Source organism: Xiphophorus hellerii, chromosome 6 (assembly GCF_003331165.1).
Source record: "Xiphophorus hellerii strain 12219 chromosome 6, Xiphophorus_hellerii-4.1, whole genome shotgun sequence".
Lineage (NCBI taxonomy): Eukaryota > Metazoa > Chordata > Actinopteri > Cyprinodontiformes > Poeciliidae > Xiphophorus > Xiphophorus hellerii.
The window spans coordinates 25,225,393-25,250,603 of NC_045677.1; the positions used below are offsets into that span (position 1 = coordinate 25,225,393).

The 25,211-nt window shown below is 37.3% G+C and overlaps 1 protein-coding gene across 4 annotated transcripts in view; it reads right to left on the reverse strand.

Moving 5' to 3' along the window:
* The window catches only part of cadm3 (cell adhesion molecule 3), a 154,119-nt gene that overhangs the window by 57,827 nt on the left and 71,081 nt on the right, over positions 1 to 25,211 (reverse strand). For all 4 annotated transcript variants that reach the window (XM_032565154.1, XM_032565152.1, XM_032565153.1 and 1 more), the window contains exon 4: positions 3,814 to 3,966. In XM_032565154.1, coding sequence (XP_032421045.1) covers positions 3,814 to 3,966 — 153 coding nt within the window. The remainder of the gene's footprint in view (positions 1 to 3,813; positions 3,967 to 25,211) is intronic.

Below are 25,211 nucleotides of genomic sequence, written 5' to 3' on the forward strand. Positions count from 1 at the left end.
TTCTTAAAGAATTATAAGCTAAAACATTTTGCATGGAGCAGATCAGCTGAAGGCTGATGGATTCCTCTGTGTGATTTGTCAGTCAGGATTGTGCTGTATTGTTTCTTATTTCCGAAAGACACATCTGCACACAGGACAACCTGCTGTCACTGCAGTGTTGAAGAAAAGCACAGACAGTGAGTGAAAATGTTCCAAAGAAGAACTTTTTATGGTTGTCTGACGTTATATTTATGTTTTTTTTACCCTTATGATTTACATTCAAGGGCTGTACCATCCACAACAAATGACTGGTGTAAGTTAACTTACTTAAAAACAAACGTGTTACTTATCTAATAAGGCAGTATATACCGTTTGCAGAGGACTACATGATGTGATCAAGTGGTTGGTGATGCTGCATGACATGGCTAAATATAATTCACTTGCTATGGGTGCCATAATTGAATTTAATGTGTCCATTGGTAGCACTGTTGTTTATCAGAATGCTTCTTTGATATTAGCTCCTCAGCACTGCAGAGATGCCCACAAGCAGCACTAAAAAGCGCGACGAAATAACTGAGGTGTACATCAAAAAAATACAAACGTGGTCAATTTTTAATGTACCACCATTTGATGTAGTGCACTATGTGCGGAAGCTCCCTTGCAGAAAAGTAGCATTGAATATTAATGAGGGAATAATACTGCACACATAGAACTGGCCAGAAAAGTCGTGTTGAGACCCTTTCCTTATATTCAGAGAAAGAGAATAAAGCCGCTATAAATTATTCTCAAGACAGAGCACAGGCATGACACAGATTTTGAACTCACCGACACAGTCCTTTAAACTGGCCATACTCAGCAGTTGTGTCCGGATGTGTAATTGTGTGTGCAGGAGTCAAATCATTCACGTCAAAACAAGGTTAAAATACACACAAACAAACAAAGCTCTGCCAAAAAAACTCCACATCTCTGCTCAATTTTCCCATGGAGATTCGTGTGTTTTCAACATTTTAGTATACATTTTTAATAGGCCAGCTCTCTCTCGGGGGTCATGAAATATTTAGGAAACGCAGAATACAGTGTCACAGCTGTCAACTACAGTGAATTAAGAAAAAAAATGCTTGAGTCACAATTACAGGAATATGAAATGAAACAGAAAGGAGTGTTTCTCATGTTAATTTAAAATAGCTGAAGCAAACCAGGCTTCACTCCTCATCCTTCTTACAAAATAGCAACTTAACATTTCTTTTGGCTACTGCTCCCAATGCTGTCCAGGGCAACTACGTTTAATTCCCTCATTAAACCCTGCATCACCGCGAAGCAATCTGAATAAATGAATGTTCGAGGATGCTTCCGCCAATCCCGAATGAATAACGCTAAATTTGAGAACAAGCCCTTTGGCTTTTTTCAAGCAACAGAGCAGCCGTACAAACGTAAGCCATTCCGCTCCACCCTTAACGTTTTAATTCTAGCATCTCTTGTTTTCTACTTAGAACAGTTTCCAAAAAAAATGAGGCAGAAATCCTTGGCAGCTCTGGTCGTCATCCAAGAACTTCTTGGCTAGTTTCAGAGCAGAAAACACAAATGAAACTTTTATTTTTCACAAATAAACTTGGAGTTTTAAACATTCTTCTTGTTTAAACAGAAGTTAATGTAAAGTTTAACAAACACAAAGAATCCTCCATTAAATCACCCATTCATCTTCATTATGCAACTTAATTTATGGAATAATTTGTGTTGATTTATTTGTATTTGTGATTGAATTGGGTTATTACTGAGATTTGATTATAAATTTGATCTCAATTGGAACATTAGAGATATAAATGTTCCAACACATTTATTGAATATAAATGTGTTCAATAGTTTTTGTTCCCCACAGTGGCAGTCTTAAAGGAAGGTTTTCAGTCTTGGATTTCAGACACAAGAATACTGAATCATGTTTATGGTTTCTGAAAGAACAGGACTGCTTTCAGTTTTCTAACAAGCAGAAACAACTGCTAGTCATTTTGTCACTCCATCATTTTGTACTTTTGCAATTTTTGCTCGTATGGTACCCATTTTTCCGTTTATGAAAAGTCATCCTTGTTCAATAGACATTTTGTTCTGATTATACTCTACAAAACCTCTAAAATATTGTACTCTTGAATTGAATTATGTGTTAGGCTTTGTTGTTTATCAATTCCCAAACACATAAACTGACACTAAGAAACATGTGGGCAAAATATATATTAGTGTAAAACAAATTAGTGAAGAGTCAAATTAGCCAAGGGTGGTTTGAGATATTAGCAAGTGCTGTTGACTGTAAACAAGCCCACCGCAGTTTCTCTGGAATGCCAGAGCAAGTGTGTTTTGCTTTCCAACTACAAGTCTCCATTGTGGTTGTACTTTAAAGCCATTAACTGTTGCATTGCAGCCTTTGCTTTGTTCTCAACAAAACAATAAAATACAGCCACTGAAACCCAATGCTGAGTAACAACAACAACTTTACAAATCAAAATCAATACGATAAAGAGTATTTGTAGAGGGGTGGGGGCAATTAGTGCAATGTCCAATGAGCAGGCACATTCTCTACTGCCATGGTGACCACAATTTATTGTCTTCTACAGGGACGCATCACAAATAGGTAATAACATTCATCTCACTGAGGATGAGTGGAACTGCTTTATCATCACCAGAGAGTTACGTGAGGTCGTAGCCTTGCTCAGAGGTTAACAACATAAACAAGGATCAGCATCAAACCGGACGGATATGGAGCTCTGAGACAATGCAGATCTGCCAGGAAAAGTTGTGCTTCACAAGACACGTTTTTAGTTCATCTAATATGTTACTGAAAGCAGTTTTATAAAAACTTCAATTACTCGAGTCTAATGAAAATCAGGTTGCATCATGTGGGCTTCAGTGTTTTTGCACAGACTTAGACTTTAAGATATTTCCTGCCTAACTGCTACAATGTCAAGAATTTGTCTTGTAATTTTATAGAAACTCAGCACTAAATGGCTAAAATATCAATACTTTGCCTAATGGCTGTGTGCTGTTTTTTTACAAGTTGCAAAAACAAAGGCTGTCAGCAGGGTCAAACTGAACTTGGATCTGAAGCTCAGTGGGATAAATATCCCAGCGGCGCATCAAGGGCATTTAGAGGCAGTTAGACAGGTCGTGTTAAACTTCTGCAACCTGATCAGCCTTTATTTTCACCCTGCAGTCCAACAAAAGTAATTACTTTTTCATGAAATCGTCAGGAACAACAGGGACCCCATGGAGAAAATGAAAAAGAAAAAAAGTGCCAAAAGCCTCAAGTCGTATATTTAAATTTGTCAAAATTCCAACAGGCATATGAGGGAAATTAACGGAGACTACCGTCAAGCTGGTTTGTACAAATGTTAGTCAGTCTCAAAGGAGACTGATGACTGACAAGGCAAGCAAGACTGTCACACTGCAAAGAGAACAAAGCAGCATTTTCAGAATACCTCATCTTGGGATCTAGTCAAGGCAAATAGGAGAAAGGAAGACACCTTAATATAAACTTCCCAGAGAGGAATTACCAAGATGGACAGAAGACTGACAGCTACGAGTTCTACCAAAAGGCAGAAAGAAGAAAAGGCTGTCTTTGACCAAAAATCCTACTTAATTCTGAAAGCGTTTTATGAGACACATAGACACACATACCTTTCATTTTTCTTTCTGCTTGAGTTGATATTAAAATATGCCTGACACACAGCTGCAGGGTTTATTTTAAGCCTGCATTAAAAAGTTACAACGTCCTCATTGAGATGACAGTACGTCTGTCAGTGTGTGGCGCGGCGAAAGCCGTGCTGTTGTGGCGTTTGCGTGACCCACCTAGAACGGTGACAGTCGCCCGGGCCGTGCGGACCGGCATGGTGAAGATGGAGCAGGTGTACTCGCCCTCATCAGACAGCTGCACGTCGGAGATGTTGATGGAAAGCTCCGTGGGAGTCGAGCGGTGCAGCTGGATGCGGTTATCTCTCAGGGCTGAAGACAAGGAGAGCAAGATATCAATAATTAGAAATGTTCCTTATGAATTGCTAAGGAAGATTTAAGAGCTGTTATGTGAGCATTTTTTTGTTGGATGGGGTATTTTAGTCTGTAGATGTTCAGCATTTTCTTCCCCAAAATATCAAATGAATCAGTTGGGTTGTTTTACTTGTATAAAGCAGCATATTTCATTACATGGCTGAGAAGAGTTCAAAAGCAACCAAAACAGTTAAGACTGAACAACCTTTTAAAAAGAAACACGATGTGAAGCAGAACAGTGAGCCTTGTAGCTCTTTTAAACACCCGAGAGAGTTTGCTGACCTGACTCCCAGAGGACAGAGCATTCCGCAGCCTTCAACTGAAGTCAGCAAACTCTCAGTCCCACCATTTCAGCAAAGAACAACTAACAGATTCTGTTTACAAGACCTGAGAGGTCGATCAGAAATTTATTAAGCAGAGATGCCTAAACAAGACCTGAATTTATAGCTTTAGAGGCTTGAGAGCCATGGCCATGACATAGAATTGGTTCAGAATTTTTTTTCTGCTTTTTTAATCAGTTCAAAGTAAATTCTTGTTCAAGCAGAAATAAACAAAAATGAATCATCTTGTTTTATTGTTGAAAAGTTAAACAGAAAATTAATATTTTTGCCATGTTGGGCAAAATTTTCTATCAATTTTCTGTACCTGCATTTCATTGCACAAACCCTATGTGCAACAGCCATAATTAAACAAATTACCTCAACTAGTGTTTCCCATGAGCAACTCAATGAAGACATTTAGAGAATTACTTTGAAAAGGAGGATTTAATGGGCTCAAACTATCCTGATTCTCCGGATCTCATACCTGCTGCAGGTTTTACGTTGCGTTTACTTTGAAAGTTTACGTTTTGACCTTTGTTGAACTGTAGCATACACAGTTTCACCCAAGCGAGCTGTCACACATTTATTTTGTAAATGTCACCACCCTGAAACGCCATATATGTCACTGCTACTGAATCTACTGAGGTGCTTCTCAAATATCAATGTAATGATTCAGTGATGACACTACCTGCTATGCAGACACTCTGTCTGCACTGACGAAGTTGAACTCACTTTGTGACACTGAAAGGCTTAAACAGCTCCATCTGAACTACTGTAATCTCTCTATTTTTCCTGTGCTGATGGTATAAAACACGGTGCTCTAGCGTGTCATACAGTAGGTAACACAGATACTTCATAGATGTGACATATCATGTTTTACTAAATGCTCTTCAAGTTTAGATTCATGTTTTTAGATACACTGCCGTACATGAAGAAACAGCATGACGGCAGCTTCAGAGCAAAAAAAAAAAAATGTTGAGGATAAAACAGATGTGGGATTCTCCTAAATAGTGCACTAATACATGTTTCATTTTAGCGACAGATGTTTTTGTGCGGCTGCCAGATTGTTTAAAGTGCAGGCTGTTATGACCTGCTGTCAATCTGCTTCATTAACATCAACATCAGTCTGCTGGGTTACCATGACCTTTTAAGGAGACTTCTTACTGCTCAGCTCAAGAAAATAAAAAAAAGAAACACCTATCAGTCATGTGTTTTGTGCAAACATTCGGAGTATTAAAAGTCATGTTTGGTTGTGACACAGCTCAAAACAAAAATGCTACAAGTACAGAGAATAGGAAAAGTTGTTTTATTTGAATTTTTATGTTTTTTTTTTTGGTAAAGTCTGTATTACAGTTCACATTTAGCAGCTTGGTGGAAAATGGAATGGAAATTGGTGGAATGTTATTATCAATGTTGTAAAAGATATGTAAGCCAAAACAGCAACCATAAAAGCATAATGAACAGTTAAAAATCAGTATTTCACATTTTTAAATGTACACACAAAACATTTGGAATGTTTGGCTCAAAAGGAGAGCATTTTTTTAAAAATCTCTCTTTGGTACATGTCACATGTCAAATCAAGGGGATTACATCATCTCTTGCCATAATAAATAAATACATTAAAAAATAAATTTGAAAATACAATCTTGAAATTATGTTACACCAACAGGAGAGCCTTCTAATAATGAAGAAAACATGAAAAAATAGAGCGAAGACTGGTGAAATTGGTGAAATAAAGGAGCAAAATAAGAAGAAAATTACACATGGAAACATGAAGTTTCAAATATTGCAAAAACGGGGCCTGGCAGATGAGAAGGAAATAGAACTCAGCTAAGGTAGGAAGGATGATGTAAAACCACAGGATGAAAAGCAGTAGCAGGAAGGAAGGATTAAGAATATGGGAAATGGAAATTAGGATGAGATTTGAAGGAAGGAGGTAAAAATGTATGGAGGGAGTGGAAATGAAGAAGGAGGGAAGATACCAGCTGGAGGAAGCAAGGAAAGAAACAAGCCTGGTATCTAGTGAGAATGATAACTGTTAAAAGAAAAGTAAGAAAGTAAGTTAAAGGGTGCACAGAATTTCAATCAAAAGTGAATGACATAATAATGATGAAGAGTAGAAACAGAGAGGCCGAGGTGTTAGGAGCAGAAAAATGATGTAAGCGAGAAAGAGGAGGACGAGCGATGTAGAAGAGGTGAGAGCGGCAAAAAATAGCAAAGATGTAAGCTGGGTACGCGGCATCGGAAGACAAAAAGACTGAAAAAAAAATGCAAATTGAGAATGAGACGAGACAAAGTGTGTGAAAGCAAACAGAGGAAACATAAATAGCAAGGAGGATAAGGAAGAAATCACGAGGGAAGGGTGGTGGCAGCAGGGGGAGCAAGCGAAAGACATAAATGGCTTTGTCATCAATGAGAAATCCTGCCATGAAAGCGGGAAAGAGCACAAACGACTGAGATAGATGATGATAATGATGAAATGCTATGAAATAACGGCTCGTTTCCGTGATAGCATTGACCTCTGCTGTGTTTGTGCCGTGTGATTGCAGCCTGTCTTCCTGTCTTCTCACCTGCCTGTCTCTATCTGGAGAGAATGTTCTACCTGTCTGACTTCCTGCACCAGTAAAGCTTACAGTTCATACTTCGTCACCATTGTACCGAGAACTTTTACAAAACAATGCCTGAGAGAGCAAATCATGCTCAGGCAGGGAATAATCTCATGAATATTGCTCCTCATTCAAAGTTATCATGCAAGAACATGTTGCATCAACAAAGATTTGCACTTAACAGAGTAAACACGTTAGCTGGATTTATTGAATATTTGATGAATACAATTAAAGGTCATAAGTTGGGTTTTAGTAGGCCTGTCACGATAGCAAATTTTGCTCAACGATTAATTGTCTCAAAAATTATTGCGATAAACGATAATATTGTTTGAAGACCTCTTTACACTGATTTAATGTAAATGAAGTAATAATCCATGCGATTTCCTGCCAAAGTTAGATACACTTTATTTTCAAAAGAATATTTAACACTGGAAATGATAAACAAAATAAACAAAACAACCAAAAACAAAAATAAAATGGATTCTCAGTCTCCATTAACAAAAAACTCACTTGAAAAAAAAAACTAAACAACATAAAGCCAAAGTGGAAATAAATACTGCATTCAACCAAAAGACTGCAGATTATGAAGTCTGTCTACTATGTTGCCCTTCAGTAATCATTAGATTTAAATAGAGAAGATGGGCACATCGACTACCTGATGCAATAGTTCACACTACATGATTTTTTGCTCCTATTTTTCCCCTTATAACAATCTTAGAACGTTGGTCTTTCTAAGATTGTGTGGTGTGTTACGGTAGATCATCGTTGCCGCTCCGATCTAAATCAGGGGTTTTCCCCACCGGGAGCTTAACGCAGCCTGTTGAATGTGACAGGTAGCCAATCAGAAAGCGCGGATTCTCCTCCGCGCTTTCTGAGGGGAAATTACATCGGGGAATCCCAAACAGCTGATACGGCGCAACCCGAAGTCCAGCGGGTGGAGACAACATTAATGTTTATTCAACATGCAAAGAATATAGAAATGACAAGGGGAGGAGTTGGAGCGAAATTGCTACCGCAGTTGATAAACCCGGTAACTTTTCAGCTGTTCTTCGTTAACGTGACGTAAATAGGTTCTAATGATTTTCATTCAGTCAGGACTTTACGCTGACACTAGCCACATGCATTGCAGGTAGATTGTAGTAAAGCATTGATTAATGCCTGGTTTTAAAATTAGTTCACTGAACTTGTAGCCATTATTTAGTGCCCATTGTTGGACACCAGCAGGACCGAACCCGATCGAACCGTTATACCTAGGATTTCTGTCGGCTAATGTGTGGTCTGTCATTTTTTGAAAATGGGCCGACAATCGGCCGACAGCTGGTGTGCGCTGGGCTTTACACTAAGTAAAATGAGGAAGGGAGGGTCAGTGGAGAGCACGGGAGTTGAGCCTTTTTTCATTCAGTGTCATCAACAGAAAGAGAAAAAGGCCGGAAGAGACGATAGCGCCGATAATTAAAATGACGTCGATAGTTTTAATTTATCGTACGATTAATTGATTTACCGTTTATCGCGACAGGCCTAGGTTTTAGTGATATTTTCTTTTCATTTATGTAGAAAAAAAGTTCAATGTCAGCACAAAAGTTAGTCGTATTTCTGCCTTCATATCAACCAACATAAAACTAATTTCAAAAACCAAAAACGCAATTCAGAGGATGCTTAAAATAAATCTTACATTTTCAGGAATAAACTGATTATTTCTGACAGAATGCAATAAGCTATGTTGCAGCAAAGTACATAAATAAATAGAAATCATTTCAAATATATCCTCATAATGTCGGCTGGTCATGCTTTAAACTTTAAACATTCCCCTGCAGTGTATGACTTCATGGTCAGGGTTTCCTCTTTTAAAGACACGATCCATTCCACCTACATATGACAGCAGCATCATAAAACTCATCGAATTCTGTTGCTTATGGTTTTGCTGTGCCGTTGAAAGATCATCAGTGGTCTCCATCTTGTCTCCCTCTGATATCCTCCATCCAGGACTGTCTGTTTCCCAAGAGTATCAACACAAAGGCCCAGCTCCCTCAGCTACCAGCCACTGAGCTGGACGAGAGCCCAAGTTTATCTTGTTAACAGTCAGATGAAAGCTACAAGAACTTCAAAATTAAATATCTCTAGAACTTATTGTTCGAGAACTGCAGCACAGAGCGGCTTTCTGGGGTTATGAAGATTTTGCAGAAACTACTGGATATACATGCCAAAAAAATGCAAAAGTCTTTTTTGTCATACAATTACAAGTGTAAATGTGTGGAGTTTCCTAAACACTGCAGGAACTGTAACTGAAGCACTGTGCTTTGATCCACAAAGGCTATAATGAGTTTCCCAGCAGCAAATGCTTCAGGTGGAAATGTTTGTAAAATCACTTTGTGCCCCTTGTTCACATGGTGGAGGATCTGTGGTGCTGAGGGCTGTTCCTCTTTTAAAGGCCCTTGGGATGCTTTTTGGGGGCGCATGACAAAATACCAGATGTTAAATTTAAAAAAGCTGGTGGCTCTGACTGAAAACTGAAAATGGATTGTCACCGAGTGTTTCAGCAGGATAATTGTACAACACCTATGAGAAAATCAACATAAAAATAGTTCAAAAAAGATAAACTTAATCTTTTGTCATAGTTGTCTCAGTCTCAGGATCAAGATCTAATAGAAAACCAATGGGTTGAGCTGAAAGGAAGAGGAAGTAAGAGAGCATCACTGTTGCACTAACAGCAGAGACCCCAATAAGTCTGACCAGGAAAGTTGAAACACTTCCCCAACCAACACGGAATAAATTTACTTCTAAAAATGTTTTGCAGATGTCTAAAAAACCCGATTTAGAGACGAGACAGACATTCACAGTTAGCAAAAATAAAGAAATTCTGCTTATGTGAGGAAATGAAACCAAGATTTCCACTCAAATGTGTTCAATGTTAAATGAAGCTGCATTCTGTGTAATAATCATTTCTGTTTTCTTTTGAATCTCTGAGCTGAATGTTTTTAATAGTTGTAAGTTAAGCTGAGGTTATGCTGAGTTATCTCTCTAGGTTTAGGCTGAAATACTGACCACTTTTCCAACATTCACGCTTTATAATCATTTCTGTTTAATGAAACAGAAATGATAAACAGAGCTGAATGTTTTAATGCTGCTGCTGTAAACAATGCTGGACCTACTGAGAAGTGGACGAAGGCTGTTTGTACATGTTCAGACTGTAAATATAGCATTATCAGTAAATGTTTTTATCTCAACAAGAACTGTCGCACATTTTGCGTCAGATAAAAGCTTGTTTCATGTTCAGCTGTTTGCGCTCTTATTTGAAATGAGTTAAAAGAATGAAACAGACAAGTATTCAGGACTAATTAAGGGAAACATCATTATGGAACATTTCTCACTGGATGATGAGGCGCATCCCTAAATGTATTTGTTATTATTTATTTATTTATTCATTCATTCATTTATTTATTTCAGAATGTTTTTTAACACAAAGAAAACAAGTACCAAATGTCACAATAACACATTTTGCTGGATGATAAATTGTACCAGTAATCATCTTGATAAACAATAATATGTTTGAGACAATTTTCCATTAGTATTGTATATTGATAATGGTGTAATAGCTTTCCCTCTCTGTGATCAATAAACGTTAATTTTGCAAAAGACGGGGTTTGCCGTGGTGGCGCAGGGGACAGCGCGACCCACGCTTGGAGGCCTTGAGTCCTTGACAAGCGGCTGTCGCGGGTTCGACTCCCGGACCCAATGACATTTGCCGCATGTCTTCCGCCCTCTCCTTCTCCCTTTCCTGTCAGCCTACTTTCATATAAGGGACACTAGAGCCCACAAAAGACCCCCTGGAGGGGTAAAAAAACAATTTTGCAAAAGACTCTTAAACACTGGAGCATACTTTAAATGTCCAAAAATAAAACCCGACAACCAAAATCATAAATAATATGGATTATCATGTCACTAAATACAAAATTCATTAGAATAAAAATGATTGAACTCATTTTAATTTATGATGTGATTAATTGATTGATTGCTTATTGTGACAGTCTTAGTAACCAGTAGGACAAGAGAAATCATGTGCATACATAACCAAGAAGAAAATAATAAGATATTTATTTCAAAAAGAAAAGTAGAGGTTATTTATTTAACCCTTTATCTTGACTTGATGTTCCATAATCAGCTCTGCTGATTATTTGTAAATCAGAAATATGAGGTAATATGAGGAAACACATGGACACATGATTGATATGTAACCGCACTGTCACTGCAATGCTTTGCTTCCTATCTGTCTTTCTCCCATTATTGTTTATTTATCTTATGGTGGAGCTATATTTGTGTTTGTTCGTATTTTTTCTGTCTCTTCATGAGTCTGTTCAGCTGTCATTCGCTCCCTCTTGCGCACTCACAGACACACCTTTGTTCCTCTTGGTATATTTTCAGTTATTTTATCCAACACTACTTTATCTTCATGCCTTATCGCCACGCAAGGTCATAACATTAGTCTTCATGAGCTCCCCACTTTGGGTGGGTTTGTGAGGCATACAGTCGCACACATATCCCCGCCCGCTGGACCTTGTGCTCAGCTATCAGTCTCCTTAATTCTCCTCCCCTCGTCTCTGCTCAATCCTCTTTCTTCCCCTCCTACTTCTTCTCCTTCATCTTCCTCCCTTACATCTCACACTTTTCTAATCTTTTCACACCCTAGGCCCCTTCACTTCTTTTTCTTCTTTTCCCCATCTCTTTCTCTTTTCATTATAAACGATGCGTGGCGCTTGCACCTACAGGTGTGATGGATTTTCAAAAACGATATCATATCTAGTTACGGGGGCATATCGATCGGGAGGCCCCTGAAAATTGCACACGTGCGCTGGTGCTGTTTAGTCTGATGCGGATAAGGTAAATAGTCTGCCAATAGGTCGCGCTCTGATGTTTAGCTTTTATTTCAATGGTGAAGGGATGTAATGAATTTCTGAGCTTGTGTATAAACAGGATTTATGGACAGGACATGTGTATGGGGATATATGGCAGAGGAATGCTGGTGTTTATCTGCTGGTCTTGGTTGGATGTGAAACTTTGCCACAACACACACTAAATATTCATGCAAACATACAATGCAAAGGACATTTGAATAAATATATTAAAGATTTATAAATAAAAACATAAACAAAGTCAAAATCCAACATCTTTCTGTTATTTTGAATTATAGCATTCAATAATGCATGTTTTTATCAGAGAAAAAAAACCTACTTTTCATACTGTGGGATGGCTGCATGGTTGAGAAGTGGCTAAAAGCAAAGAAGTTCCATCCACAGTGTGACACAACTCACAGAGCAGTGGTTCCCAGTCTGTCTTCAGAGCCCACTGTCCTGTGTATTTTACATCCATCTCCAGCACAACTAATTTAAATGATTGAATTAACCCCAGAGCATGCCACAAAGAGCTGCAGAAACCTGTAATCACCTATTCATTTAAGTCAGGTGTGTCAGGAAAACACCTAAAACATGCAGGACAGCGGACCCTGGGATCTCAGCTGTTGGTAAGAGAAAACGTGGAAAATGGAGTCCTGGTTAGACTAGAATTTATCTTTTTGGTCTGCATGTGAAACCCTGTGCATGGGAGAAAACTGACACTGCACATCACCCTGAACACATTAACCCCCGCACTGAAGCATGGCAGAGGCAGCATTGTCCTGTGTCAGCAGTTACAGGGAAAGGATTTGAAAATGGGCGGAGCAAGATGCAGTTCAGCACTGGAGGAAAACCTGGTACAAGCTGCAAAAGAGTCCAAACAAACTGAGAGCTAACATGAAAGATAATTCATGTGTAAAAAGCCTAGTTAATGTCCTGATGCAATTTCAATTGAATAATTTGTCAGATATAAATATTGATAATCTAATCAAACTGAGCCTGATCTACTTTGGAAAAAATATATATATATTTCAGTCTAAATATGTGATCCTACAACGTATTGACTTTTCAGATTTTTAATTGCAAAATGTTTTTAAAATATCAGTTTCCTTCAACTGTACCATAATGTGCTTCTTTTTTGTTGGTCTATTATATTAAAACACACTCCATTAAAACACACTGTGGTTTGGTTTGACCTCTGATCAGGTCTCACTGGATGAAGAACTGGTAACCTCAAAGGACAGTGGTGAAAAAAATGGTTTGAAAATTATATGTGACAAACTGTCCTTTTGTGTGCATATTTAATTATCTACATTCCTTCATTGCCATGGCTACTGCAACACTAGGATCCATCTGCAAACCAAACAGAAAAAAAAACTAAACTGCTGGTAAAAATGTTGAACTAATTAAATGTTTCAGAGACAATGTGTTGTAGTGGAGCTGTCTGGTCTTTGCAGCCTCATTTCCAGCATTGGTGCTAACAGTTTTTATGGGTCTAAGCATCCAGGTGCAGTTCATTTATGACTCATGCAGTAAAAAAAATGCTTTGTTTCAGCACTTCCAACTGTTTTTCTTCACAGGGTATTAAATAATGTTGTTCTTCTTTTAAACCAAAGCCTGCAGCATCTCTAAGATACAAACAAAAATCTTTGAATCCACTAGTTGCAATTAATATGTGAAGTAAAGCATTTACATGAAGAAGCCAGAGCAGTTCAGTTCAGTTGAGTTTATTTATATAGCGCCAATTCACATCATCTCAAGGCACTTCAGTAATCTCAGCCCAATAATACATAATTTCCAAATGATCTACTTATGAAGCAGTGCAGTCGAGTTCAGTTTATTATTCAAATTAATTAAAAAGGTTCTATATCTAAGGAAACCCAGCAGGTTGCATCGAGTCATTGACTCGCAGCATTTACTCCTCCTGTTGAGCATTTCACAGGAAATTACTGAGACTCCATCTTTTTTTACATTTAACCTTGAATGGTAAGTCATTCTTCCTCTGTTGGTAGTTCCTGGCGACATTTCTCATTCTGAACGTCCGTCTTGCTGTTTGGTGCACCTGAATTAATTGTATCCACATTATTTTTAAAGAAACAATCAGGCTTCGGCGAAAGTTCAAGCTGTTTTCAAATAGCTTCACCGGTAATGGAGTCAGCTGATGTGAAAGTTATCATGTGGGTGCTTTAAATAGGCCTGACATCTCTCTACACTTTCACTGAGGCATTCTGAGTGTTACACAGATCCTCCTGCAGAAGCTCTCCTCAAATCAAGCATCCTTATTGTTCTTCTGCTCTGTCTAACTCATCTAAGCTGCTTTTTTGAATGGGAGATTTAACCTGTCACATGCATAGTCGGTGTGCACATTTTGTGCACTTATGCAAGCCACTCTCTGTCTGCCACAAGGGGCTGGTGGACAGATAAAGATAATGAAGCATGCATCAAGCCAAGAATGCACGTGAGTGGAAGCATTAATCATGAATTTAGCTTTAGGCACATGCAGGAAAAACTGCCTGGTTGTGGATTGTAACAAATATAGTATAACCCTTGGTTTAGCCTTAAGAATATTTGTGTTTTGGAAAACACAAAGTGTCGCTGATGTTAAAATGCATTGAAGGTGTATGAGTTTAATCACCTGCGGTCAACCACTCAAAGCAATAGTCAAGGACGTCCAAGGGGCAAATGCCAAGAAGCAAGTGATCTTAAGTAAGTAAAACACAGTAAAGTATTCACTAGCCTCAAAATAGCACAAAATCCCACTGATGTCATTAGCTAAGTTATCTCTTCTTCTGCATCTTTGAAGCACTGAGGATTTGTTTCAGAGTAATTTAACATTTAAATGAATTTTGACCTCCTCAGAGTTATTCCCTGTCAAGTCGAGTTTAACCCTCCAGCTGCTGTCCAAACACTGCCAGCTCCAGCAGGTAAATGACTTGGAAAAGAAATTGAAAACCATGTTTCTTTCCTTCCACTACATAATTATGTACCACTTTGTTTTGGTCTCACCATCAAATTCCAATAGAATACAATGACACTAAGAGGTCAAAGCAGAGCAACCTATGTAAAACAAGCAAGGAGCAGAAAAAAACATCCACTTAAATTCACAATCTTGTATTTAATTTGATTAAAGTTTTTTGGGCAAGTACATTTGAAGTAAGTTACTTAGTTTATTTACATGACTTATTTATTGTAATTTATGTAAATCCTGAATTTAAATCTTAAAATGTCTATCATTAAAGTTACTGAAACTTGCATAAACTTTCTTTAAAAAAGCTTCAAATTTAACTCCCACATTGAACAAAGTCTCAGCATTTCAGTACTAAAGAGGGCAGACTGCACAGTTTTAGATTTAATTTGATGTTTATTAAACTCAAAAGAAATAGCTGTACAAATACCTGTGTGTTGAAATGTTTGGGTTTTTTTTGGTTGTTTTTTTTTTATCTGGAGAAAGCCAGGAGTTTATGCACTGGAGCTTTAAGATCTTTCTGCATGTTGACTGTATAGGGTTTCTAAATGATTTTAGGAAATGCAAACATCTCTCTAAGCTAAGATGTAGCATTTGCATGTCTATTGCATGTCAAGTAGAACATTTCCTTGTCAGCATGCATTGCTTATTTATTGCATCTGTTATATGTCAACTTTTCCGACCCGAAACGCAACAATTTCCAAATGTCCAACCACTGATCTGGTCACAGCAGCTATTTTTATTCCTTCTTCCTCCATCAACTTCTCTTCCTCCTCCCTCGATCTTTCCCATGCTCTTTCAACTTCAAACATTCAGGGAGAGGGGGATTCTATCCCAACACATACTGAGTGCATATTCCGCGTTTCATCTGCCTCCTGCCTCCTTATGCAGTTTTCCGTCTGCCAAGAACTCTCTTAAATTCAAATTTGTGTTATTGGCACAACAGGCAGGAAACCTGTGATGCTGAACCAAACTACATCAGTTACAGACCAATATTTTTATATATCTGTCTCCATTTCCCTCACAGCTTCTGCATCTCTTCATCTGCCTCTTTGGTTCAGCCTTAATCTGCATCGCACCTTTCCCTCCTGCTTCTCTCCCTCTCTCTGTCAGTTGCCCGCATTGATCCCACCTTCACCACATTCCCACCTTCATGATTCCCTTAAACTCCGTCTCCTCACCACTCAACTCTGTCTAGTTTTGTTTTACATTTCAAGCATTTAGCCAACACCCTTGCCAAAAAGAGACCGCCTCCCTTCTTCTTTCTCTCCCTCGCTCCCACACATGTCGCCTCCATCCTCCCATCTGCTTGTGAATATTCTCTCCAGCTCCCTAATTATCCTGCCTTTCCGACAGCTGATTGGGGTTCAGTGACCGCAGGCTTCCCTTGATCACACTGTACTCGCTGATCTGAAGGCGTAAATTGATCCCGGATCAGCACTCCAACGGCAAAACACTTGGTAAACACACTTCCCAATCTGTGAGATTCACCTTGGCCTCTTTCCCACCACTTCTTTGACATCATTTGTGTCTTTTAGCCAACCTTAAACATTTTTTCATCCAAAAGAATTATGCAAAATCAATGGGGGAAATGCAAAAAGTGAAAGATGAACTGAACTCTGCCCTAGAGGTAAAAATGTAATAATTGAGCATTGAGTTGAACTTGAAACTAAAGCTTCCAAGATGGATTAGCTTCAACTAATAAATCCCACTGCAAAAACAGAAAATCTTATCAAGTATTTTTGTGTAATTTCTAGCGCAAATATCTTGAGTTAGTGTCAATAAGATGACACTAACTTAAAAGTAACGTCTCAGCAGGAGATATTATCTTGTTTTGTAGGTCAATAATTCTTGAATATAGATTTAAAAAGTACTAGTTCCACTGGCAGATTTTTTGCCACTTATTGCAAGATGTTATTCCTGTTTTAAGTGCAAATGGAACTTTTATTTCATCTATATTCAGGAATTATTGACTTAAATTAAGCTCCTATATTTTACTGAAAAATTAAAACTGAGTTTTGTCTTAATTTAAATGTAGTAAAATATTTGCACTAGAAACTAGACACAATATGTACAAAGTATCCAAGTATGTACACATGCATCTAAGGGAATTAGGACAATCTCTGTACTATTAATTTATTTCAGTAATTTGATTTAAAATGTGCTCATTTAATTTCCTTGCAACAGAAGTTGGCTAATCCAGAGTGGCTAATCCAAGCATATTAATGGAAAGTGAGGTGGAGTGAAAAATGTGGTATAAGAAGACAAACAATCACTCTAACCAAAGAGAGTGAATATATTTTATAGTACATGGACATTATTTTCAACAAGTTGACTTTGCTATTTTAATCATCCATTTTATAGATCTTATGAAATACCTAAATTGAATAATAATAAAAAACAAAGCAGTTTATTGGGTTTCATCAGCTCTCATCCAAATTTGAAATACTGTTCAGTGGACCCCTGCCTATTCGCAGTTATTTACAATTTCTTTTTGTGGAGCATATCTAGAATATATATGTCTAGTTGTTGATCATGTGATCAAATGAGCAAAAAATAAGTTTTTGCTCAAGTGATGCAAAAACGTATTTCCACTTCAGTTTTGTGAAATACACTAATGTTGAAACAGCCCCCCCAAAAAATACTAATGTAAAAACTTATACGTTTTTTTGTTGTTGTTGTTGTTGTTTTGACGTGATTTTGACGTGATTCAAATAAGCACATTTGTTTTTGTAATTCCATTTTATGCAATTTTATGGTCAATTAAAACACAACTACTAATATTCTAATATGCGCACACCTCTGATGCTTATTACACAGCAATGGAAAACTCCCACCAGGGATTGTCCTAAAAATGTATAATAAAAAATAAATAAATAAAAACTCAGGAGGAGGTAATTACCATACGTTGGTTTTAGCGTTTTGGTTTTGGACGTCTTTATACCGACATGTTCCCTCACTGTTCATTTAAGATCAGACTCACGCAGAGCAGGAGGAGATTTTTTTCTCATTTTTTTTCCAACTGAAAAAAAGTGTTTTTATCTGACTGCCTTTGATAGCTAGAGAGGTGTGTTCACATCCTTTAATTATTTTATGTTTAAAAAAGATGAATCCCCTGATGTAGCACATCCTCGCTTTTACAAGAGGTGAGTTAAAAGCCAAAAGCCAGAAGTTACATGAATTCCCGACCTCAGTTTCTGTGAAATATTTATTGTTACCCTCAGCAGTTCATAATAACCTGCCCTCAAGGCATTTGTGCTAATTACACGAGGGTGAGCGGTGTTTTTAGGTTTTAATTTAGTAGTTTGGTTCACTGTCTGCGATCAGACAGCACACGTTTTGTCTTATTTCAAGTGTATTAAGATATTTTTTACTAGAAACTAAACCAAAAAGGCTTGGTAAGATTTTGTGGTTTTGCAGTGTAAGGAAATAAAAATGTAAAGTTAAGAGAAATGTGTTTTAACAAAATGAATGGTGTTAATATACTGTAGGTCCTACTGACAATTCCTATGCTGTGACACAAGCTTATTTCCACAAGCTACTCTTCAAAATGGTAAAGATAAGAGAACATACCATTTCAGTAAAGCAGATGTTGGTCTATTCAGGTCAGCAAATGGTTACAAGAAAATTCCTCCATGTTTAAATTTGAGAGAAGTGTATCAAATTCAGAGAAATAATATGTTTTAAAACATGTGATTATGTGAGAATAAAACAGTGTTTGACAACCTCAGTTTATTTTGCCTCAATGCACTCTAATAATAATGGTAAGGTGGCATTTTGGGTCACCTATAATAACCGTTAGAAATTATGTAAACCTATTAGTTGGGATCCAAGGCCATTTTCTCTCCCACCATCAAACACATAAACATGTGGATTTTGCTAAACTTTACCTGGCCTATTGTGTTTTGGTCAGCTGATAATAACACTGAGTTTTTCTATAAGAACACTCCATTGGCTGAATATGCAACCCATTCTCACTCCCAACTCGTCACATATTGACGCGCAGGGTACCCCTTTCGCGTCAATATGTGACGTGAGGGGTTTTACCCTATGCCTTACCGTAATTTTTGCCCTAAACCTAACCAAATCGTCGGGTTTTGAAGGTTCGGCAGCGGTTGCGAGAACCCTTCGCGTCAATAATCCACGTAAAACATGTGACCTTCCCAAATCGTCAACATGTGACGCTGAAGGACCCTGCCCAAGTCGTCAACTATTGACGCGAAGGGGGTTCCCTTCACGTCAATAGTTGACGCATGGTCAGAAATCGTCCCAACTCGTCAACATATGACGAGTCGGGAGTGAGAATGTGTTGGAATATGTTGAAAAGCATCTTATTGCCACTGTTAAGTAAGGTGGAGGATCTGAGATGCTGTGGGCCAATTCCTCAGCACTAGAGATCTCCAATTGAAGACTTTGAGCTCTTCACTAAGCCATTTTAATTAAAAGTAGTTCTCTGCCAGCAACTGGAAATGGGTCATCAATGAGTCTTTCAGCAAGATATTGATCCAGACCATTTGGCCAAATCAGCACAGCTGCTCACCAGCAATAAGAAAACATCAACCTGTCTTCCACGGCCGTCTCAGTAACCAGCCCTATAGAAAAGCTGTGAGGTCGGCTCATGAGAAGGGCATATAAAGAGAGGCTCCAGGATATTGGATGATCTAGAGAGATTGTGAAAGGAGGAAAGGTCAAAGATCACTCTGTCTTCGTGTTCCAATCTTGTGAAAATGATTTACCAAAGGAGCTCCCAATACGAACCAAAAAAAGACTGCTGCAAAGTATTGATAGCACGGCAACCACAATGCTGGAACTAATGCCTATTTAATGGCTAAATTAGGTAAGCTCATGAAGGCACCAGTGATTTTGTTAAAAGCAATAATTTCTTCATGTGAGATTTTCCATTCGCTGAATGTACTGACATTTAAGGTTGGATTTTAACAATATTTCAGTGTAAGTTTGCTACTAGAATAAAAAGGGCTTTTTTTCCCCTTCATAATTTATTTTTAAGAGGCTTCCCTGTAACATTCTGTGAAACCATCAGTCTGTAACATTAAGCAATTTGTATTTGCTTTATAAGCGTGCACAGGGCCTCGGTTCTCTATAAAAAAAAAAATATTGGTTTCACCTAAGGGAGAAACTTTTACCGACTTATATAAATTTATCTCTAAGCACTGATTAAAACCCTGCAAAGTTTTTTTTTTATAAAAAGATTATCCTTTTCTTCATTAAAATCTCCTGCCTAGATTATTATGCACAAAATCTTTGAAAATGCAAATTGGTCCCCCCTCTGCTTAGACTCCAACAGCTGCTCCTCCTCAACACTCCTCTTCTCAACGCAATGTTGAGGTGCAGCGCTGAAGGAATCCACCCACACATGCTCAATCCAAAATCTGATCCCGGAAGCAGAAGATGAAAGCAACTACAAGTCAGCATATTTGAATGGTAATGTTCCCTAAGGACTCCCGCACATAAAATAAACCACAACTATCAATGATGGAAGGGTACAAACTTTGTTAAAACTCATTTAAACAAGAGAATAGCAACAAGATAAACAAGCAGTACAGTGATTTTATCCATTTCTGGTGGCTTTTTTCATCTCCTATGACACCGACTTGTTTGGTTCTCAACAACTTCAGGAGTGACTGACCCATTAAGTCTTGTGTAGAACCAGTTAAAGTTTCTTTTGCTTTAAGTAAAAACTTTTTATGCATCTGATATTGTGGAATACATAATATGATTTCCAGCCATTCCTGATAAGAATTTTGACTTATTGTTGTTCTGATAAATTTCAGTTATTTATGGTAAATAATTTTTTAAAAAACGGACAGTATAATCGGAAATGTTGTTTATGATATTTTTTCCACTGTTTGTTCCAGGAGAGTATCAATAAGTCTCAGAAAATTTGAAAGTATGATTAAATGCAGTTACTGTGTGCAGATATAAATCACACTTTCTTAAGTGAGTGGCGTCTTGAAGGAGCCTGTTTTAAACAGGAAAGTTTTTCAAGAACAAAATTTGTGTTTGTGGCGCTATGAATGCTGCGCCATGCAGTCACAGCCATACAGTTACAGAAAACAATAAGTAATAAATCGCTTTTTCTATTATAATTTTTATCTTTATCACAATAGTACCAAGAAATATTGCAATATAATTCTAAGTCCATATGGATCACCCTATTATTTTCAGAATGACCTGATATAGCATTACCTAATTTGACACTTCAAAGACCTGATTAACAGGAATTCAGCTTGCTGTGCTGCATGCTTTGAAGGATTGGCAGCAGGGAAGTAGTAGCTATTATCTGATAAATTCAGCTAATAATATTTTTGATCAATGGGAGAGTTCATTTACCATCTATATAGCATTGATGGTAAGTATGCCAAGATCGTCTGGTAACCGACCATCTATCCATCCATTCATATCTAAAACTAAAAGCTACTCCTGGATGATAGAACTCCTTTAGTCACATTGGCCACTGGGCTTGGCCTACTTCCACAAAATCTGCTTCATTTTTTCATATTTTGGCCCACATAACTGTGTTATTAGATAAGCCAACATCCTTGACAAGATAAAAAGCTGCATTACATGTATCCCAGATTTATTCCTAACATGGATTCATGATCAGTTTGGATAAAAGTAAAGGTTGCAGTGTGATATCATGAGTGTGTGCTGCTGAGACACAAATAAGTCCCAAAAAATTAATTAGCTTTTTGTTTCTCTGGAAAAATTCCCATATGGTTTCTAAATAAAGTGATGTCTGACTCACAAAGCTGGGCCAAATATGATCCGTAAAAGAAGTTTCGAACAAGCAGAATCAGAATCTTGGCTAAGACAGCTTAAGAGAAAATAAAAAAGCATTTTTCTGTTTATCACATGATTTCAATTACCTGAAACTCTGTTTAATGTTTTCACAGTGTATTCATTTCAACAGACTTTGAGCTTTTGAGGGATATTTGCACTTTCACTTTGCTAAGCCACAACCATCTTAGCACAGAAAAAATGAAACAGACATTTTTCAGGCCAGTGAATGAGGAGAAAATTAATTTTCTTTGAGGCCTGTTTGAGTCAGCAGCACACTCCCACGAGCTCTGGCAACACAAATACCTCTTAGCAATGTACAAAAAGCTAACTATATTACCCAAATATACCTAGCTCCTTGTGGATTTTATACCTATTCGCTTTCATCCTTACTTCTGCTAATAAACTTAAGCAAGCAAATTGAAAATGTTTTTTTTTTCTAAGTTTGTTATGAATGAAATTCTAGCTCATCACTGCTTTCATGACTTTTACAGAGAAAATATGCAATATTTTAGTTCTTGTTGAGGTCTGCTTGTGTTAGTTTAGGTGTGTGAATAAATTAGAAACACAGAGAAGGGCACTCTCATTGTGGTGTCAAAAAAGAAGATAAAGGGAGAAAAAATTTCACAGTCATAACTCTGTTGCAGTTCTTTTTCTGTAGTTTTACGGTCCAGTGTTTCTGAACAACCTGTGAAAGGTCATGAGTGCCAAAATGTCAAACTCAGGAAAAAAAGGGGAAATCTCCACCTTCCTTCTTTTAAGAAAAATATTAAACTACAACAGAGCTCATGTCTGCCTCACTACACTTGGTTTTATGTGTATTTCTGCAGGGGAGATGCAAAATTACTACTTTAAATCACACTGGAATTTTTTTTATGTTTATTTCAATAACCTAAAACAAAAAAAAGCAATTTCATTTTTTATTTTCCACTTTAGATTCGCTTTGTGCCTTTCTCCTCCATCTTTCTGCACTCATGTTCCACAAGATTATTTTGAGGACACATGGAAAAATGAAAGTCTCGAAAATTCAAACAGAAACAGTTGAAAAGCCATCTTTCAAGTGCTAGTAGATTTGAAAAGTCTCAGCGGCAGCCTTTCGGTCCCGTTACGGTTGTTGTTAATGCACTCTGCAGAGTGCTTCTTCCAAGACGTCGGGAAAACTTTGACTGATGTGATGTGGATCAATAGTTTTTTCAGAAATGTCAAAAAAAAGAAAAACAGCTCATGCTCCACATTTTAAAAGAAGCATCTTTCTCTGTCATAAGTTTGTCTGTTTTCTTGCGGTTTAGCAGACGATTTGCCACTTTTTAACATGGCTTACCTGTGAAAAACTGTAAAAACGGTTAGGATTAGCTGAGATGAAATGAATAAGCTACAATCAATCATCAATACGGCTGAAACCTGCCCACTTCATCCTCCCTCCAGGCAGGGAAGAGTCTTTTCCCGTCTGGTTTGTGAATCACCAGAGAGCCATTACCTTGGTAAATTGCTCCAAAGCATATGATAGCCTGTCTGATGTCTGCTGATATGCTTTTATGGAAAGGAGGGAAACCGTTTGACAAATAAATAAAATCATAGATTGACTAACAGCAAGTACTCAATTTCTTCTGGTGGGGTAATTTGTTTAAAAAAATGTCAAAATCCTTTACCGGGTTCAGTTTATTGTCTGCAATCTAGATTTGGAGGGATTTCAGTTCAAATTTGTCTCTTCAAACTTTATGAAATTATTTAATTTATATAAAAAAATATTAAAGGGAAAAGTTTTAGTACAATAGAGAAACAGTAGTGAAGATGGAATCATTTCTAACTTAAATTGGAGAATCAAGGAACATTAGAGTGAGATTAGAGGTTATGTTTTGTCTTACTATCTCAAAGTGGTACAGATTTTATCATGTTCATTGCCTTTGAAGACATCCTATTCATTTTTAGTTTCTATTTTTTCCCTTTTCAGTGATAAAAGGACATTTAACATTCCTTCCTGCTGAATTGTAGAAACTTTCTCTTTGCAGAGCCCTTGCTAACTCTGCAAAAAAAAACCCTCAGCTGCCAGCTTTGCTTTCTGATAGATTTTATTCTGTATTTCATGTGAGAAATTAGATATTGGAATGACATAAAACCCAACCTAACTGTGTTGCAGACAGAAGTTGAATGACCAGCTCTAAATCAGCTTTGCACTCAGTGAATTTACTAATATTTACAACTGAAGCTTGTAACAACATATTTGTTGCACTTTTTGCATTCAAATGTTGAAGCAGCAACAGATGTGTTTCTAAAGGTATGACATTAAAATGGAGCGTGACGACTGCATGTAAACAGAAGCGACAGCTGTAGCAATCGACAGTTGATTTCTTGAATTGTTTTTATGTCCTCTTATCAGTCCCAGACAGTAATGTACATTGTACAAAAATGCTCAGAAACACATGTATTAGCTCACCTTGCCTAGTTTCTGAGCAGAACAATTAGACTGATCAAAAAAAAATTTAACAAAGTTCAACTGTGACTGATATTCGGGGATCTGAGGTAATTTTGGCATAATTTGATTGTTGTTTGTTAAATTTTAACATGTACTCCTTTTGTTCAGCAACTTTCTTTTAAATTCCTGTTTACTTGATGGATTTTCTGTTCTTCAGTGCATCTTGTTCTTGAAGTTATTTTTGTCTTTTTTTTATCTTCAGACTGTGTTACTCATTTGTAACATCTAGGCATAGAAACACCCCGTAAGCCTTGATTTTTAACCTGCATCTGAAAAAGTGTGTTTCTCTAAAGCCTTTTTACTTCAGTGAAACAAAACTAATATCCCCATTAATTCTTATTTGTCTGGCTGAAAGTTAATCGTTGGCTAACAAGTAAATATGTGGTCCCATTTGTTATAGTTACAGATAGTCCATTATAAGGGGTTGAAATTAAATCTTTCAGTGGTTTTGTCATAGGAACACTTTTTCAGACGTTTCCTTCTACCTTACTCATTGAGCTCTGAAGTCCTGGTTCAGACAAAATTTTAAATGAGGAATAAAGCGTGATGCAACATTAAAAATAAAGTTGCTCAGCTTCAGTTAAGATGTGCAAATTTTAAAAATAGCTTGTAAGTGTCTATGTCCTCCTACTAAATATAATGCCTCTCGTCTGTCCATCTGCAGGCACTCGAGCTTCCTGGAAAATTTTCTGAGATTTGCAGAATCAAACAAAAATATCTAGAAAGAGGAATCTTTGACAGATGTTCAAGATGCACAGGACTGTGAAAAATGTTTCCTCTGACAGATTCCTTCAGGGTTTGTTTGTTTTTGACAATGAAATAAATGTCATAATTCTGAAAAACATAACCTGAGTAAAAACAAAAAGCAGTTTTCAAATAATTTCATTTCATTATGGGAAAGATGTTAGGAGGCTGTATTTGAAAAGAAATTGTCCTTTAGAGGGAATAACTGCCAATAATCTTTTGCAACAAGTGGAAATCAGTTTTTTTTTCTTATTTGGAAGAATTATGATACTCTTTTTTGACCAGTCTTAATTCAGCTACATTGGAGAGTCTTTGAATACAAATAGCCTGTTTAAGGCCATGCTACATCATTTCATTCAGATTTAGGTTCAGACTCTGACTAGGTGATTTCAAATCCTGCAGGTTTTTTTT